Source organism: Girardinichthys multiradiatus, chromosome 2 (genome assembly GCF_021462225.1).
Source record: "Girardinichthys multiradiatus isolate DD_20200921_A chromosome 2, DD_fGirMul_XY1, whole genome shotgun sequence".
Taxonomy (NCBI): Eukaryota; Metazoa; Chordata; class Actinopteri; order Cyprinodontiformes; family Goodeidae; genus Girardinichthys; species Girardinichthys multiradiatus.
In genome coordinates this window covers 40,507,143-40,523,063 of record NC_061795.1, presented here as the reverse complement: position 1 = coordinate 40,523,063, position 15,921 = coordinate 40,507,143, and the positions used below count along the sequence as shown (strand labels likewise).

General features: G+C 38.2%; 1 protein-coding gene across 1 annotated transcript; it reads right to left on the bottom strand.

Annotated features, from left to right (window-relative positions):
• Window positions 1–1,534: 1,534 nt before the first annotated feature.
• Window positions 1,535–12,866, bottom strand: tcp11l1 (t-complex 11, testis-specific-like 1). The gene is made up of 10 exons (XM_047351812.1): window positions 12,572–12,866; window positions 12,167–12,295; window positions 10,705–10,837; window positions 10,513–10,633; window positions 8,920–9,140; window positions 8,584–8,720; window positions 6,695–6,867; window positions 6,414–6,595; window positions 5,019–5,191; window positions 1,535–4,926 (listed from the first exon to the last, which is right to left on the bottom strand). The coding sequence occupies exons 2-10, from the start codon at window positions 12,285–12,287 to the stop codon at window positions 4,694–4,696; spliced, it is 1,494 nt and encodes a 497-aa protein (XP_047207768.1). The 5' UTR covers window positions 12,288–12,295; window positions 12,572–12,866; the 3' UTR covers window positions 1,535–4,693.
• Between the last annotated feature and the right edge of the window lie 3,055 nt (window positions 12,867–15,921).

The following is a 15,921-nucleotide window of genomic DNA, read 5'->3' as shown; positions in this document are numbered from 1 at the left end:
TACAGCTCATGAAAACCCAAAATTCCTATCTCACAAAATTAGCATATTTCATCCGACCAATAAAAGAAAAGTGTTTTTAATACAAAAACGTCAACCTTCAAATAATCATGTACAGTTATGCACTCAATACTTGGTCGGGAATCCTTTTGCAGAAATGACTGCTTCAATGCAGCGTGGCATGGAGGCAATCAGCCTGTGGCACTGCTGAGGTCTTATGGAGGCCCAGGATGCTTCGATAGCGGCCTTTAGCTCATCCAGAGTGTTGGGTCTTGAGTCTCTCAACGTTCTCTTCACAATATCCCACAGATTCTCTATGGGGTTCAGGTCAGGAGAGTTGGCAGGCCAATTGAGCACAGTGATACCATGGTCAGTAAACCATTTACCAGTGGTTTTGGCACTGTGAGCAGGTGCCAGGTCGTGCTGAAAAATGAAATCTTCATCTCCATAAAGCTTTTCAGCAGATGGAAGCATGAAGTGCTCCAAAATCTCCTGATAGCTAGCTGCATTGACCCTGCCCTTGATAAAACACAGTGGACCAACACCAGCAGCTGACACAGCACCCCAGACCATCACTGACTGTGGGTACTTGACACTGGACTTCTGGCATTTTGGCATTTCCTTCTCCCCAGTCTTCCTCCAGACTCTGGCACCTTGATTTCCGAATGACATGCAGAATTTGCTTTCATCCGAAAAAAGTACTTTGGACCACTGAGCAACAGTCCAGTGCTGCTTCTCTGTAGCCCAGGTCTGGGGAATGCGGCACCTGTAGCCCATTTCCTGCACACGCCTGTGCACGGTGGCTCTGGATGTTTCTACTCCAGACTCAGTCCACTGCTTCCGCAGGTCCCCCAAGGTCTGGAATCGGCCCTTCTCCACAATCTTCCTCAGGGTCCGGTCACCTCTTCTCGTTGTGCAGCGTTTTCTGCCACACTATTTCCTTCCCACTGAGGTGCCTTGATACAGCACTCTGGGAACAGCCTATTCGTTCTGAAATTTCTTTCTGTGTCTTACCCTCTTGCTTGAGGGTGTCAATAGTGGCCTTCTGGACAGCAGTCAGGTCGGCAGTCTTACCCATGATTGGGGTTTTGAGTGATGAACCAGGCTGGGAGTTTTAAAAGCCTCAGGAATCTTTTGCAGGTGTTTAGAGTTAACTCGTTGATTCAGATGATTAGGTTCATAGCTCGTTTAGAGACCCTTTTAATGATATGCTAATTTTGTGAGATAGGAATTTTGGGTTTTCATGAGCTGTATGCCAAAATCCTCCGTATTAAGACAATAAAAGACCTGAAATATTTCAGTTAGTGTGCAATGAATCTAAAATATATGAATGTTAAATTTTCATCATGACATTATGGAAAATAATGAACTTTATCACAATATGCTAATATTTTGAGAAGGACCTGTAGTTTGCGTTTACAGTGCCTTGCAAAAATGTTCATCCCCTTCACATTTTTCATGTTTTGTTGCCTCACAACCTGGAAAAAGTGGATTGTTTTAGAGTTTGCACCATCTTTTTCAGAACATGGCCACAACCTTGAAGATTTATTTATTTTTTTATTATTGTGAAGCAAACAACTATGAGAAAGTAACAGAAAACTTCAGTATGCATAACTGTTCGCCCCTCATAAAGTCAGTACTTTGCAGAGCCACCTTTTGCAGCAATAACACCTGCAAGTCTCTTTGGATAAGTCTCTATGATCTTGTCACTGGGATCCTTGCCCATTCCTCGGGCCAAAACGGCTCCAGCCCCTTCATTTTATTTATGGTTTTTGCTGGTTAACAGCGATCTTTAAGTCTAACCACAGATTCTCAATTGGATTAAGGTCTTCACTTTGACTAGGCCATTCCAACACAATGTTTTCCCTTAAATCACTCGAGTGTTGTTTTCGCACTATGATTTGCGTTAACCTCTGTCCCAGTCCCAAATCACATGCAGACCGACAGAGGTTTCGCTCAACAATATCCTTGTATTGAGCATCATCCATCATTCCCTCGACTTGGATCAGTTTCCCAGTCTCTACTGCTGAAAAACATCATAATGTTCATGGGGTAATAGGATGTATTGGATTTTTGCTAGACATAGCACTTTCCTTTGTGGCCAAATGTAAAATTCTTGTCTCATTTGACTAGAGCAGCTTTCTCTATACATCTGGGGAGTCGTCCACGTCTTTTGGCAAACTCAAAATGTGCCTTATTTTTAACACTATGTAATGGGTTTTTTTCTGGCCACTCTTCCATAAAGCACAGCTCTATGGAGTGTGCTGCCTATTGTGGTCCTAGGGACAGATACTCCAGTCTCTACTGTTGAACTCTGCAACTCCTTCAGAGTTAAATTTGGTCTCTGTGAGGCCTGTCTGATTAATGATGGATAAGATGGTGCTCCAGGGGAACATCAAAGATCTGAATAATTACTCATAACCCCATCCTGACTTGTACTTCTCAACAACTTTGTCGCTAACTTGTTTGGAGAGCTTCTTGGTCTTCGTGATGTGATGCCTCTTACTTAGTGGTGCCGCAGCCCGTGGGACCTTTCAGAAAAGGTGTGTTGATATTGACAGATCATGTGACACTTAGATTGCACACAGGTGGACTTAATTTCATTAATTATGTGACTTGTGAAGTTTACTGGTTGCACCAGAACGTTTTAGGGGCTTCACAGCAAAGGAGGTAGATGCATATGTGAATTACTTTGTAAGACACTGTATATCCATTTGCTTATTCTTTCCTCTGATATCATTTCAAATATTAAAACTTGTTCTCTGAATAAACTGAGATAACTAAAGGCTCACATCCACCCTTAATGTTTTCAGATTATTATACTATCTGCACTTGGAGATCTTGAGGCGAGCCTTTCGACCTCCAGACTGCCCAAATAACTACATGTAAGATTACCTACAAAATTTCTATTTCTTTAAAAGATAATTTTAAAGTTTTCTAGGCTTATGGTTAGCTTAATGGATCACTGCAGCTCTGACATCACTGTTATATTTATTGATATTCAAGGCTTGAATAAATTAATTCAGGGTACAAGGAGCAGTACAAAACCTGATGTCATTATATTTTATTAAGATTTCTTTTCTGATAGACCAAAACAAAATAGGTAAATGGTTGTGAAGTGCAAGGGAAATAATATTTTTTTTTAAAATTTCTTACAAATAACAGTCTGAACCATGTGGTGAAGATTTATCTTCAGTACCATTTACTCTAATTCCCCTTAATAAAATCCAGTACATACAACTGCCTTTAAAAATCACCTAATTAATAAATAGTGTCCAAAGGGGTGTATTGTCTGTACTAATCCAGCTGTTCTGTGCAAGCCACAGTGGTTTGTCAGAAAACATCAGCAACTGCATCATGAAGACCCAGGAACACAGCAGACAGGTAAGGGATAAACTTGTTAAAGTAGAGTTTGGCTATAAAGCAACATCTACAGAAAGCACTAATCTATCTATCATCTGAAAATGGAAGGAGGGTTGCACAACTGCAAACCTACCATGACATAACCATCCCCTTAAACTTACAGGCTAGGCAAGAAGAGTGTTAATCATAGAAACAACAAAGCCAACAACGGTAACTCTGGAGGAGCTACAGAGATTCAAACAGAGAACCCACAAACCAGACCTTCATGGAAGAGTGGCAAGAAGAAAGCCATTGCTGCAAAAGCCATAAAAAGTCCCATTTAACATTTGCCCCAAGCCATGTTAGAAACACAGTCAACATGTGGAATTGAAACTTTTTGCCCTACATGCAAAGCACAGTGAAACATGGTGCTGGAAGCATCATGCTGAGGGAATGCTGTTCTTCCGCAAAGACAAGGAAGCTGATCAGAGTTGATGAGAAAGATGGATGAAACTACATACAGGGCAGTATTGGAAGAAAACTTGTTTAAAGCTGCAAGATTCAATGACTCGAGAGTCGGATAGAGCTTCACCTTCCAGCAGGACAACAATCCTTAAACATATAGCCACAGCTACAATGGAATGGTTTCGGTCAATGCATAATGTTACTGAATGGTCTAGTCAAAGTCCAGACTAGAGATCCAGCAAAATTTCCAGCAAAATTTTTAAATTGATGTTAACAAATGCTCTCCATTCAATCTGACTGAGCTTGAGCCAATTTGCAAAGAATTAGCAGATAACTTTCAGCCTCTAGAAAGGTGGTTCTACATAGCCTTGGTTCATATTGGTATGAATACATATGCATGCCACACTTTTCATATATTTGTTTAAAAACGTAATACCAAGTTTCCTTGTCCTTGCACTTTGTCTTCCACAGAAAATCCCAATAAATTGCACCAAACTGTGTGGTTATAATTTGACAAAATGTGGAAAGGTTCAAGAGACATGAATACTTTTGCACGACTACATTTCATACCATGCTCGGTGAATTATGGCAACTACAGTACATACAGTTTAGTTATCCATCCCTCACAGCAATACTCAGTAGATTATTGCAAACATTAGTATTTTAAAAGTGACACTTATAAGGTCTGACATTTAATGAAGAAACAATACTTTGTTAGTAAGCGAAATGGTAGTTGATTTGATCAAGTCAGTTTAAGGTGCATGCTCTGCAGGGCTGGCTTTTCTCCCAAATTATAGATCAGCCTCTTTAACTCTTTTCTCTACATCCAAACCGTTGCTAATGAGGGAAAATAGAGGAACTAGAGAGCAATCTGATGTTACTCCATATCTTATGGGGTTGATATCTCTGTGCTGGGGCTCTCCCCAGGTGTCAGTAAATTCTGGAGGATCTTCTGGTAGAACGGAGAGAAGACCAGCTTGTTGTAGTTGACCAGGCGACTAAAGCGGACCGAGAGCTCTTTCAGTTCCCTGCTGACTGGAGCAAGGCCTCCAGGGAGAGAAGGAGGCGTCTTGTGTTGACTGGACTCCAGGGCAGCCAGGAGGTAGCTCTGAATCCTGGAGTCTGAGAGGAGGAAGGGTTTTTGGTCACTGCAAAACAAGCAGCACAAATGAGCAAATAGAGACATATAAAAGAAAGCAAGAGAGCCTCCTCACCCATCAGCTTATGGACTGTGTTGTCTGGCTGGATAATGGCTGAGATCTGCCCCTTCAGAATGGTCTGACGTTCAGCTGAGAAGGATGAGAAGCCATGCTGGCTTAAACAGTGACTCAACTCAACACACAGTTTCTCCCCGATGGTTGCTAAGGCCTCCTGCATACTAAATGACCTGAGAAAGCAAAGAGTTTAAAATCATGACCAAGAACATGCAGAAAATGTCATATGCGTCTTAAAAAGGTCATAAACATTCAAATCCGAAGTCAGAAAGTAATTACTGCTGTTAATAACCAGTTATTTTCTTTCTACTTTTAATCTGTACATATAGGAGTTTCTAGCAGATATCTTTGCAGTGGTCATGATTTTTTATATTTACACACAAATGACATAAAAAAACCCAAATAATACCAAAAGAAAGACCAAAGGGATTAATATTATTATTAAAACTTTCACCTTTCAATAAGAGTTAATGATCGTAAAACTACACGATTCAACCTTCCATAAAACAGAATTTGGCCGACACATCTTGGCTTCAATTTCTGGAAGTGTGCATATCTACTGCTTAATTGAAATGGTGACTAAAAGCTTGAAAAGACAAAAAACCACCCAAACACACCTTCTCTAAATTACAAGTTCTGTACAGAGATTGTGAAGGCATGTAAATCCAATTTACAGAGTTAGTTAAAACATATCAGAGGTTTATCCAAATTAACTTTGGCAAAACTTCACAAAAATGTTTATCAAAATGAAATAATTTGATTGAGATTTAATTTCCTGAATGTAGTATTCATGCAAGCAAAATACAGTCGCTATGGAAGTGGGGACATAAATTAACCCATAATTCAAAGACACCGAGACACAAGCAATAAAACGAGAATAGTATTTATTTTGAAAATGTCAACACAATGAATGGGCAAACATGTCAGTCGTTAGATGCGTAACGTTGGTAGAAACATACCCCAACAAGTCTACATGCCACACTTTTCAGCTTTTCTTTGCCAAAGATTTTTTAAACCATGAAACTCTTTTCCTTCCACTTCACAATTTGTCACTGCTTGGAGCGGCTATATTTCACAAAATTAATAAAATACGTTGAAGCTTGTGGTTGTAGCATTGCAAAATGTGAAAAAAGGTTTAAGGTGTGTGAATACTTTTGCAAGTAACAATATAAACATATGGACTTCCCAAAAAAGATAATGATGAAGTCAAACTCATCCCACAGAGGTCAAGTAAGTCCCAGAGCAAGCCATAGTTTGGAATTGGTTTCGTCACAGTCGAATTCATAAACTGTTGATCTTATCACTACAGAAGGAGCTGCTGAGACATTAAAAGCTATTGTTTACTTATAAAAAACTGGGCATCAGAAAAACTCCAGAGCAAATATTTGTACTTACGGTATATGCATTTCTGCAAGCATGACTCCGACAGTGTTTTTGAGAGTCTCCATCAGTCCTGGCAGGCCAGAGATGGCTTCTCCTGTGGTAGTGTAAACAATAAGAAGCACAGAGGAGAGAAGAACTAAACGCTCTGCCTCCTGCTGCATCTCTAAAAACCGAACTTGATCCATCAGCACCGTCTGGAGACGAAAGAAATAAAGTGTTCGCCAGGTGAGCAGAAAAATAAATAAATAAATAAACCCAAACCTATGAGGAAAGACTGGTAAGACTGAGTTTACCTCTGGGAAAGGGTTCAAAGCATGGTCCCACTTGAGCAGGCGAAAATATGCGTGATTATGAACATTTAGAGGGAGGAGGGAAGGGGGGTCACTGGAGGCAGCAGCACAACCGTCTGTTTCTCTCAGCGATTTCACTGTTTCCTCAAGCCACTTCTCTGTGTAGTCTAAGGGATCTAAACAGGAAAGGACACATTTATTCTTTACAGAAGCAATAGACAGTCTACCGGGCCTCTCCTGGTCATGAGTTTCTCAACTTTCATTGAAATACTCACAATCAGGCTTATATGTTTTGGACTGATGTCTTTACAGATTTTTATTTTTTTAGTTTGTCCTTTTTGGTGTAAGTTTGCACACTTGACGTAACTGATGTAAGACAGACAGACACAAGTACACTATAAGCGGTGTCACTAATAACTAGTGATGTTGAAATAGGCTGATTTCACGCTTTACAGACCCTGATCGGGGATTGGCTGGTTGGAAAGTAGGTGCACTTTCACATCAGAGCTGTTTGGTCTGCTTTAAACAAAACAGAAGGTGTATGCTGTATAGTCCACTTCATTTTGGCAGGGCTAAAAACTCATTTGAACGTGGGTGCAGACCAAACAATCAAAGTCTGGTCCGCCTAAAAACATGAGTCCAAGTTTAATAGTAAAGGGTCTTGGGTAAGGTTCGCTTACAGTGGAAAAACAGACTCCCCAGCAAACCAAACAGTGAAGGTAAATTGAACAAAATGTCTCAAGTGTGTTTGATTTTTGGGCAAACAGGTTATTTGAAAAGCTTTAAATCTTCGTTCAGCATCTGTGTAACTACAGCAGCTCATAATCTCTCCCTCTCCGTTTGTTTTCTGGCTGCTGCATAATGCTGGACAGCTCACTGGCTCATTTATGGAATGTTATTTCAGATGCAATACCCAGGGAGGATCTTAAAACCAAATATCCATTAATCAGTTCATCCTAGTAAAAATGGACATTTAAGATATCCAGAATGGCATTCCTCCTATCCCTAATGAACATCAATCTCAAATGTCATTCTTCCTAGGACAAAATATGTTAACTTTTGCCTCAATGTGTATTAGGTTTGCAGCTGCACCTTTCCAGAACTACATCCTTGCTATCTAGAAGTAACATTGTGGGTAACTGAATTTAAGGAGGAGAAACTCTCATTTTAGATATTTATAATTAGAATGCAAATAAAAAATAGGGGAATTTTTGATTAAAAATAAAACCGCTTGCCATGCTAACTTGCTGTTCAGACTGGTTAGCTTCTTGTGATAGTCCCCAAGGGAGCAGCAGATGCAACTTTATGACTTTGTTTAAGTAGTTTGGTCCTCTTTTAAAAGTGCAGCGTGAAAGTACACCAAATACTGTCCTAGCAAAAGTGCAACAAGCAGACCTGATTATCGTGGTGGGGAAGCACCCTAAAAATCCAACCTTCTTTTGATCAGTGAACTTTCCTAACAGAAGCACTACCAGGTTGCACAACAATGTTCTTTGTTTTGGATCTTGTTAGTGATGAAAGGAGACTTGGCTTTTTAAAGTATGTCTAACATGCTTAATACTTTAGAAGAGTCCATTTCTGCAAGTCATGGAAAATGCTGAATTAGGTAATTTCAGTCTTTTGGAAATCTCACAATTTAGGTAAAAGTCTACTAACATGTATGTTATACATACGGAAACTTATTTTAGAAATGGTAACCCTTCAAATCACTAAAAAAACATGCTAAAGAAAGTTTAAATATCAACTCTGTAATACGTATTTTTCATTTTGAGATATGAGTTTAACTGCAGCGCTGTGTAATACTCACACACACACTCACACACAAACACACATGTGCACACACACACACACACACACAGTGTGAAGATTTTTGTATAGATGCCATTCCTTACTTGGATGTTTCTCCAGAAACTCCTGAAACTTGTTCCTCTCATACTCAACCGACTGCTGCATGAGATGTGGCTTGATGCTGTTCAGTGCAAAGTTAGCCATGTCCACCTTCATCAGGTACAGCACAGAGAAAATGGCCCTGAATAGAGGTAGAAAGTGTGCACGTTTAACTCTGATGTCACTGCTCAGATTTTTGTTCATCTCCATGTTAACATTTGACCAAAGGAACACCACTTAACAAACTAATATGTGCGCTGATGAAATTAGAGTCTAAAAATAAAAATGAAGTTTGTTCCATGCAGAGGTAATTATGGAGTGTCTCTCATAGTGTGGCTTACTTTAGCAGAGGCACAATCTCAGTGATCTGCTTCAGTTTCTTGATGTCCTTGTCTCTGCAAGGGGCGCACAGAGAACCCATCATCTCAACGACAAACTGGGACAGCTGGCTGATATTGAGAGCTCCATTTTCAGCCTGCTGCTGGATTAGTGGCAGATCCAGAACCTCTTCAATACGGGATCGCAGGCGTCCGTGGCCCGGCAGCAAAAAGGACAGGAGCGTCTGGATAGGAAGTTGGATAGAGAAAGGAAGATAGAAATGTTAAATCTGAAGAGGAGGAGGAATAACAGATAACACTTTGACATTCCTACATATTAACCATCTGTGATTAAGGAAGGCTGAGAATGAACTTGTATGAACTCAAATACACACTAATTTAGATTGGTCTGATCGTCTAATTCCCTTCTCTAAAGCTCAACTTTGGAAAAATGCACCTGAAATAACTTTTCAAAGCCAGACTTCAGCCAATGAATACTCTTATTTTTTAACAGCTGTAGCCCTCACTTTTAGTGGCCTTCAAAAATAGTCGTTCAGACTTTCATCCTCTTTGAAAGTTTTTACTTCGACATTTGCTGTGTTTTGTAGAACTCATGTTTTGGTCTGAGTAAACCGGATTAACAAACTGAAAAATAACATTCCTCTGAAACTGGTCGGTGACAGGACTGAAAGTGAGTGGAAAAAAAAAAGAATCCAAATTAAAAAAAGCAAGGAAGACCTTCAGAAAAACTGGAAAACTATTGACGTATGTGGATAGAGGAGGGACAGATGGACTAATAGGATGAACGGATCGATGATTTTAAGAAAAAGAAAATAAAGTCTGGAAATACAAATAATTTTCCACACATAATTATCTTTTTCAATAATTATCCAGACCTATCAAACATTTAAATCAACCACTGTACAGTAGCAGACTTTTACAGACTCCAAAGAGACTCTGATCTCATCCCAACAGATCTCAACTGTATGGATATTCACATTAAAAATATTTTGTATATTGAGATTTTCTTATAAAAACATTTATGTGTAAAGAGGTATCATAAGATGAACCTACTGCTAAATAAAAGGTAAAAATGAAATGAAGACAAAAGATTACAGAATATTACGAGCTCTTTCAGAAGAACACATACAGTCGTGGTAAATTGATTTCAAGGGTTTTTATGTATCATGCCACGATAACAATATGAACGTCTTAAACAGGTGCTAAAATTAAATTTAACTTGATTTGGACAACACCTAATACAATGCTGAGACTTTCAGAAACCCTGGAGAATCCTGGGGAACTTAAAAGCCAAGATAACTTTATAAGACTGGAGAGAAATCTGGGGGACTGGAAGTAAAATGTAAACATAAACCTGGATTGGTTTACAGATCAAAGAGGAAGCAAAATTCTAGGTAGCTGATGGGAATAATTCCGAATTTTATTCCGAAGCTGCATTCTCACTTAATATTACACTGTTTAAACAGATTTAATACAAAAAAATATGTTTATACCCAGAATGAGATAAAAAAAAAATGTGAATCAAATTTCCAAAGGTTTCATAATGTTGTTGTTAGCTTAAATATTCTTATCGAATGTGATCAGATCAATCCTCACCTCTTTGATCTCTCCCAGAAGTTTGATGGCATGTTCGTATGACGGTGGATCCTCCTTCAGCTGAGTCTCCAAACAGTCCCAAAACGCTTTGTGCATGATCTCCTTCACTCTGTGTTCCAAACTGCGCAGCAGTAAAACTCAGTAAAAAGCAAACACTATGAAGACGGTCAAGCTTTTTATTTAAACCCTCACCTTCCTTCAGGAAGCTCTGTGGGCTTGACTTGCAAGTCCTGGTTGACCATGATTTCATGAGCTAAAGCCATGTTGGTTACCCCTTTAGCAGTCTCCATCAGCTCCTCCACAGAAACAAGCCTGGGTGGGCTGGCTGTGAGAGCCCAAAATGGATTCATTACATTACACAAACTGCTAAGTGAACGACCAAAAAAAAGCATGTTTATTGCAAACAAGGAAATGTAGACTCATCTGAAGAGAGTGCCACCTCTGATTTTACATGAATTTATAGTTATCATGAGGTTTTATTCAGTTATTCATAGTTATCTGCATTAAATTCAATACCTATTCTTTTTTTCAGATTCAGATGCCAAAAGGCATCTGAATCTGTCAATCTATACTAGAAAAGAGTAGACTTTTTGTCAAGGAAACATCCCTTTTCTATTCTTTATTAACAAGGAAACCATGAAGAATTAAAGTAAATGTTACAAAACATAAAAATAAACAAAAGGCATAAAATGATATAAATATTTCTAAAACTCATTAAAATAAAAATAAAGATACAAATAACAGTAAAAAAAAAGTAAACACAAATACAAGTATCAATGGTTAAAAAGCCAAAATTATGATATCTTTTGAAAAGCAAATCAAAACTCCAAAATAAAAAGAGTGTATCAAAGATAAAAACTATACCATTAAAATTAAACAAAAGCCAGTATAAAAGTCAACTATATAAGATAAGATCTGTGTTATTAAAATCACAGAAAAATGTCAAATTAAAATGTCTTTAATTTGTTTACAACAGTACAACGCTCTCAGTCCTCAGGTCATCTGGGAGCCCATTTCAAAAGAGAAAATGGTAGCCTCACTATACCAATCAATCAAAACTTTATTAAAAGAATCTGGTCCATAATCCCACATATAACAGGAAACTCAAAATATAAAACTATAATATGCAGAAATAAAAACAACAACAAAATCACGTACTAAACACAACTGAAAGTAATAAGTTTTAAAACAAATGTGTATTTTTATTCTGAATTTTGACATTTTTAAGGCTTTCAGTATTGCATAGTAACCTAAATAACAACTACAATGTTTATATGTACAGTCATATTCAATAGTTTGTCAAATTAAAAGTACCTTTATATCTTAAATGTCATGTTTTCATGAGGTGTATGTGGAAAATCCTCATAATTAGCAGAAATAAAGGCTTGAAAACATCCGTTTGTGTGTAATTAGTCTATATAATGTGTTTCACCTAGTGAACTGAGTTATTGAAATATATTAACTTTTCAAACAGTCAGTCATTTTCTACCGCTTATTCCATAGTGGGTCACGGGGGAGCTGGTGCCTATCTCCAGCAGTCTATGGGCGAGAGGCAGGGTACATCCTGGACAGGTCGCCAGTCCATCGCAGGGCAACACACTTTTCAGACATATTTTTATTTATTGAAAATGACTGTACATAGTGTTTTCTTTACCTTGTGGAGTGTTCCCTCTGTGGGGGCTCAGCCTGTTGGCCCTGGCCGTCTTCCTCTCAGTCTCCTCAGATACATCCGCCTTGTCTCCTCCGTCCTCAAAGCGGTCTGACTCCTTTGGCATGGTGGACTCTGCAGGATAAGCGGGGAGAAACAGACGAGTCAAGCTGCGGAGATTTCTTTTTAAAGCCCTGATGGGTACTCACAGCCCTGACTCAGCAGTGTTTGAGATTTGAGGAAAACATGGTACAAGCTGAGGAAGACGTGAAGGTTTGTTTTGATGACATCATCCGCAGAAGAAGAGGAGGGGTAAGAGGAAGAGGGATGCTATATAGGTGAAAACGACAGACGTAAACAGCTCAAGGCGTTTTTTTTTTTATCTGTTTCTATATTCTTATTTACATTTACCTTCAAATCAGAAGCTCAAGAGATGCCGTATCTGCAGAGCTCAACGTCTTCACCGGTAGCAGCTTGACTCTAAGCACAAAACAAAGCCCTGTATGACACAGCTTTTCCTTCACAGCTCATAGGGTTGCTATGACTCCCTCCGATTTATTTACACCTTCCTCACGGCCGTGGAGGGTCTTCAAAAGAAGCAATGCGGTGTTTTCCACAAAGGCAACACGATTTTATTCACGTCGCAGCTTGGATTCTTTTCATCAGCTCACAGCAGCCGTTAACTAAACGGACACTTCCTGTAGTGGGCGGAGCTAATGTGACGTAACACAAACTCAAAAAAGGTGCAAGCAGAAAATCAGCTGAATTAACCATAATAGACCCATAAGGGTTGGTCATGTGGCTCCTGTTGGTTATTGGAGGTTATTAGAATTCTTCAAAAATAATCTGAGATTATGGCACAAAAACCTGTCCCTTCTTCACAGTAGGTAAAATGATACAATTATTATAGGTTTTAATGATTATGTGAATATATTTCCTACTGTTAAAAATTTGAAATTGCCATTGAAAAAATATTTTATTAAAACTGTGCACAGGGATGGCTTTTAAAGTATATTTTTTTTCTTTCTTCACTGCATGCAGAAGGAGACAAAACAAGGCTGCCATTTGTAGATATCGTTAGTTGCTTAGTGACCAGTAAGGCTAACTAAGATAACTTTTAGCTGAATGTTTGCAGATATTCAGAATTGTCGTTTTTTTCTACTTCCATACATCCATGGACAGGTGGGGTACATCCCTAGACAGGTCGCCAGTCCATCACAGGGCAAGACAGAGACGCAAATGCCAAACATAGCAAGGGAAATTTTAGAGAAATCAAATAACCTAACAGTCTTGTTTTTGGACTGTTAGAGGAATTTTCAGTGTTGTAGTTCATATGATATTTATTTATTACTAGATTCGGTGTTGATTTTTTTTTCTTTCATTGTTGTAGGTAATTACTTAAATTGGTTGTATTTTTTATATTATTGGAAGCACTCAGTAAAGGTCCATTGGTATTATGTATATAATAGGAAAATTAGACTATGATTATTTTTCATGTGTCTCAAATGTGGATAAAATATTTTGCAGGAATAAAGCATGGAATACCTTGCAAAAAATGAATCATTAATCTTTAAAGATAACGATTAAGTCAACCCATTTACTTTATGCACAAATAAAGAAATAAAATACATAGATAACTGATCTGACACTAAGTTATTTAGCAGTTGAACAATAAAGCTTTGTTAAACATTCCTTCATTTTTCTGACAAATTACAACAAAAGGGTACAAATTGTAGGTTAGTTGCACCTTTGCATTTAGCCTCTAGGTGGCAGCAGTTACCAAGCTCACCCTGAACTTTGAACTGAAAAAAAACTGTTCATTCTTAAAGTATGTTTGATGAATGTGAAAATCTTACTTTTTAATCCTGCCCCGAGTTCTTAGTAAACGCCGGATTAGATATGGACTTTATGTGAACAAAAAGAGCAACGATTTTATGCTTAGAGGGGATCTAGCAGAAATTCATGTAAGGTTGTTTGGAAAAGTCATACCTTTACTTAATATTTCCATTTGTCGATTTTTTTTTTCATTTATGCACTTTAAATACAATCAAAGTGGCCGTTTTAAACATATTATTGGTTGTAAAGTACGTTTGGTGTTTCATTTTATGTTTAAATACATTTCAACCTAAAATTAGCAGCATCTATCATATTTCTTCAGGTCCCTTCATGTTTCATATGAATTATTTGGGATTTATTTATTTTATTCAAGATTCCTGAAAAATATCTCACTTAAAGCGTGGTGTATATGTGATCTTGAGGTGAAAAGAAAGAATTAACTTGACCTGAATTTACCCATCCCCATAAGCCTTCGGTGTCATCAAGGTGTTCTTGTGGGGAAATGTGAGACTGACCAATATGGTCATTTTGATCAGTAGCGGTTTTCACGTTGGCACTCTGCCACGGATGCCATTTTGCCTTGTCTCCTCTTTCTTATTGTTGAATCTTGACTGATAGATGTCAATGATTTTATCATCTGTTCTTAATTTGTTTTAGATTAGGACTGTCCGGTTTGGACTCGGACCAAAGTGCAGACAGGACTGTGGGATGAGCATGGTGAACTGTTTTTTATGATAAAATGGAAAACTTACAGGGCAGCACAAGGAGAACAGAACACGGAGCACAGACAGAGAAACAGGCAGGGTAATGGTGCAATGAAGGAACAGGAAGATAAACGAATTGTAATGAGATAATGTAAGAATCCAGCAATGCACTATGAAAACCAGTGAGCTTAAGTATTGAGGGAGGTGTGAAGAATGACACTGAAACCAGGTAAGATAATCAGGGGATTACATAAAGCAGCTAAGGCAAAAGAAAAGCAGGGAGACTAAGGTGGGGAGACTAATTAACACAAATGGGGCTGAACTAAGACAAAGAAACTACTAAACCAAGGGGGAAGACTAACACAGACCTAAGAGAAACAAACTACTACAATACACAATGACAGAACACAAAAATAAAAAAAGAAACTAAAAACATGGAAATTACTTTTTTTTTAAACTTTCAACCAAAATCAATGATTTGCATATTTCTCTTTCTATGATCTAATCAAAACAAAAATTTTTATTTATTCAAGATGCATGTCTGATAATGATTTGCTTGAAGATCTGAAACATTTAAGTGTAACAAAAAAGCAAAAGGTTAAGATATTTCAGAGGAAAATACTTTTTTAAAGCTTTGTATATCACGTGTAACTGCTTGTTGTAAATGTTTCATAAATAGAATAAACAAAGCATGTTTTTAAAATAATTCTTCTTTTGCTGCTATTTCTTCCTTTCTGTGTTTTTCCTAAAGAATGAATGAAAACGTCAAAGATTGAAAAATACGTTTTTAAGAATGTTGATTATAAATTGATTATAAATTTGAACATGAGTTCCGCCGAGGCTTGTTTGTCAGATTAAAAGTACCTTTTGAAAGGTAACCTTAGGGCACTCTTTTTGAAGCTTGGTCTGATATAATATTTTAATCTTATAAGAAATTAAACAAATTTGTTTGCCAATACCGGCGCGGCGGCGCAGTTGGTAGCAGACTCTCACCGTGCATATGTGGGTTCTCATCGGGTACTCCGGCTTCCTCCTACAGTCCAAAAACATGCTTGTTAGGTTAATTGGTCTCTCTAAATTGCCCTTTGGTGTGTGTGTGTGAATGAGTGTGTGCATGGTTGTTTGTGTGCCATGCGATGGACTGGCGACCTGTCCAGGGTGTAAACCCCCGTCTCCCGCCCATAGACCGCTGGAGATAGGCTGTCACTATGGAAGAACCGG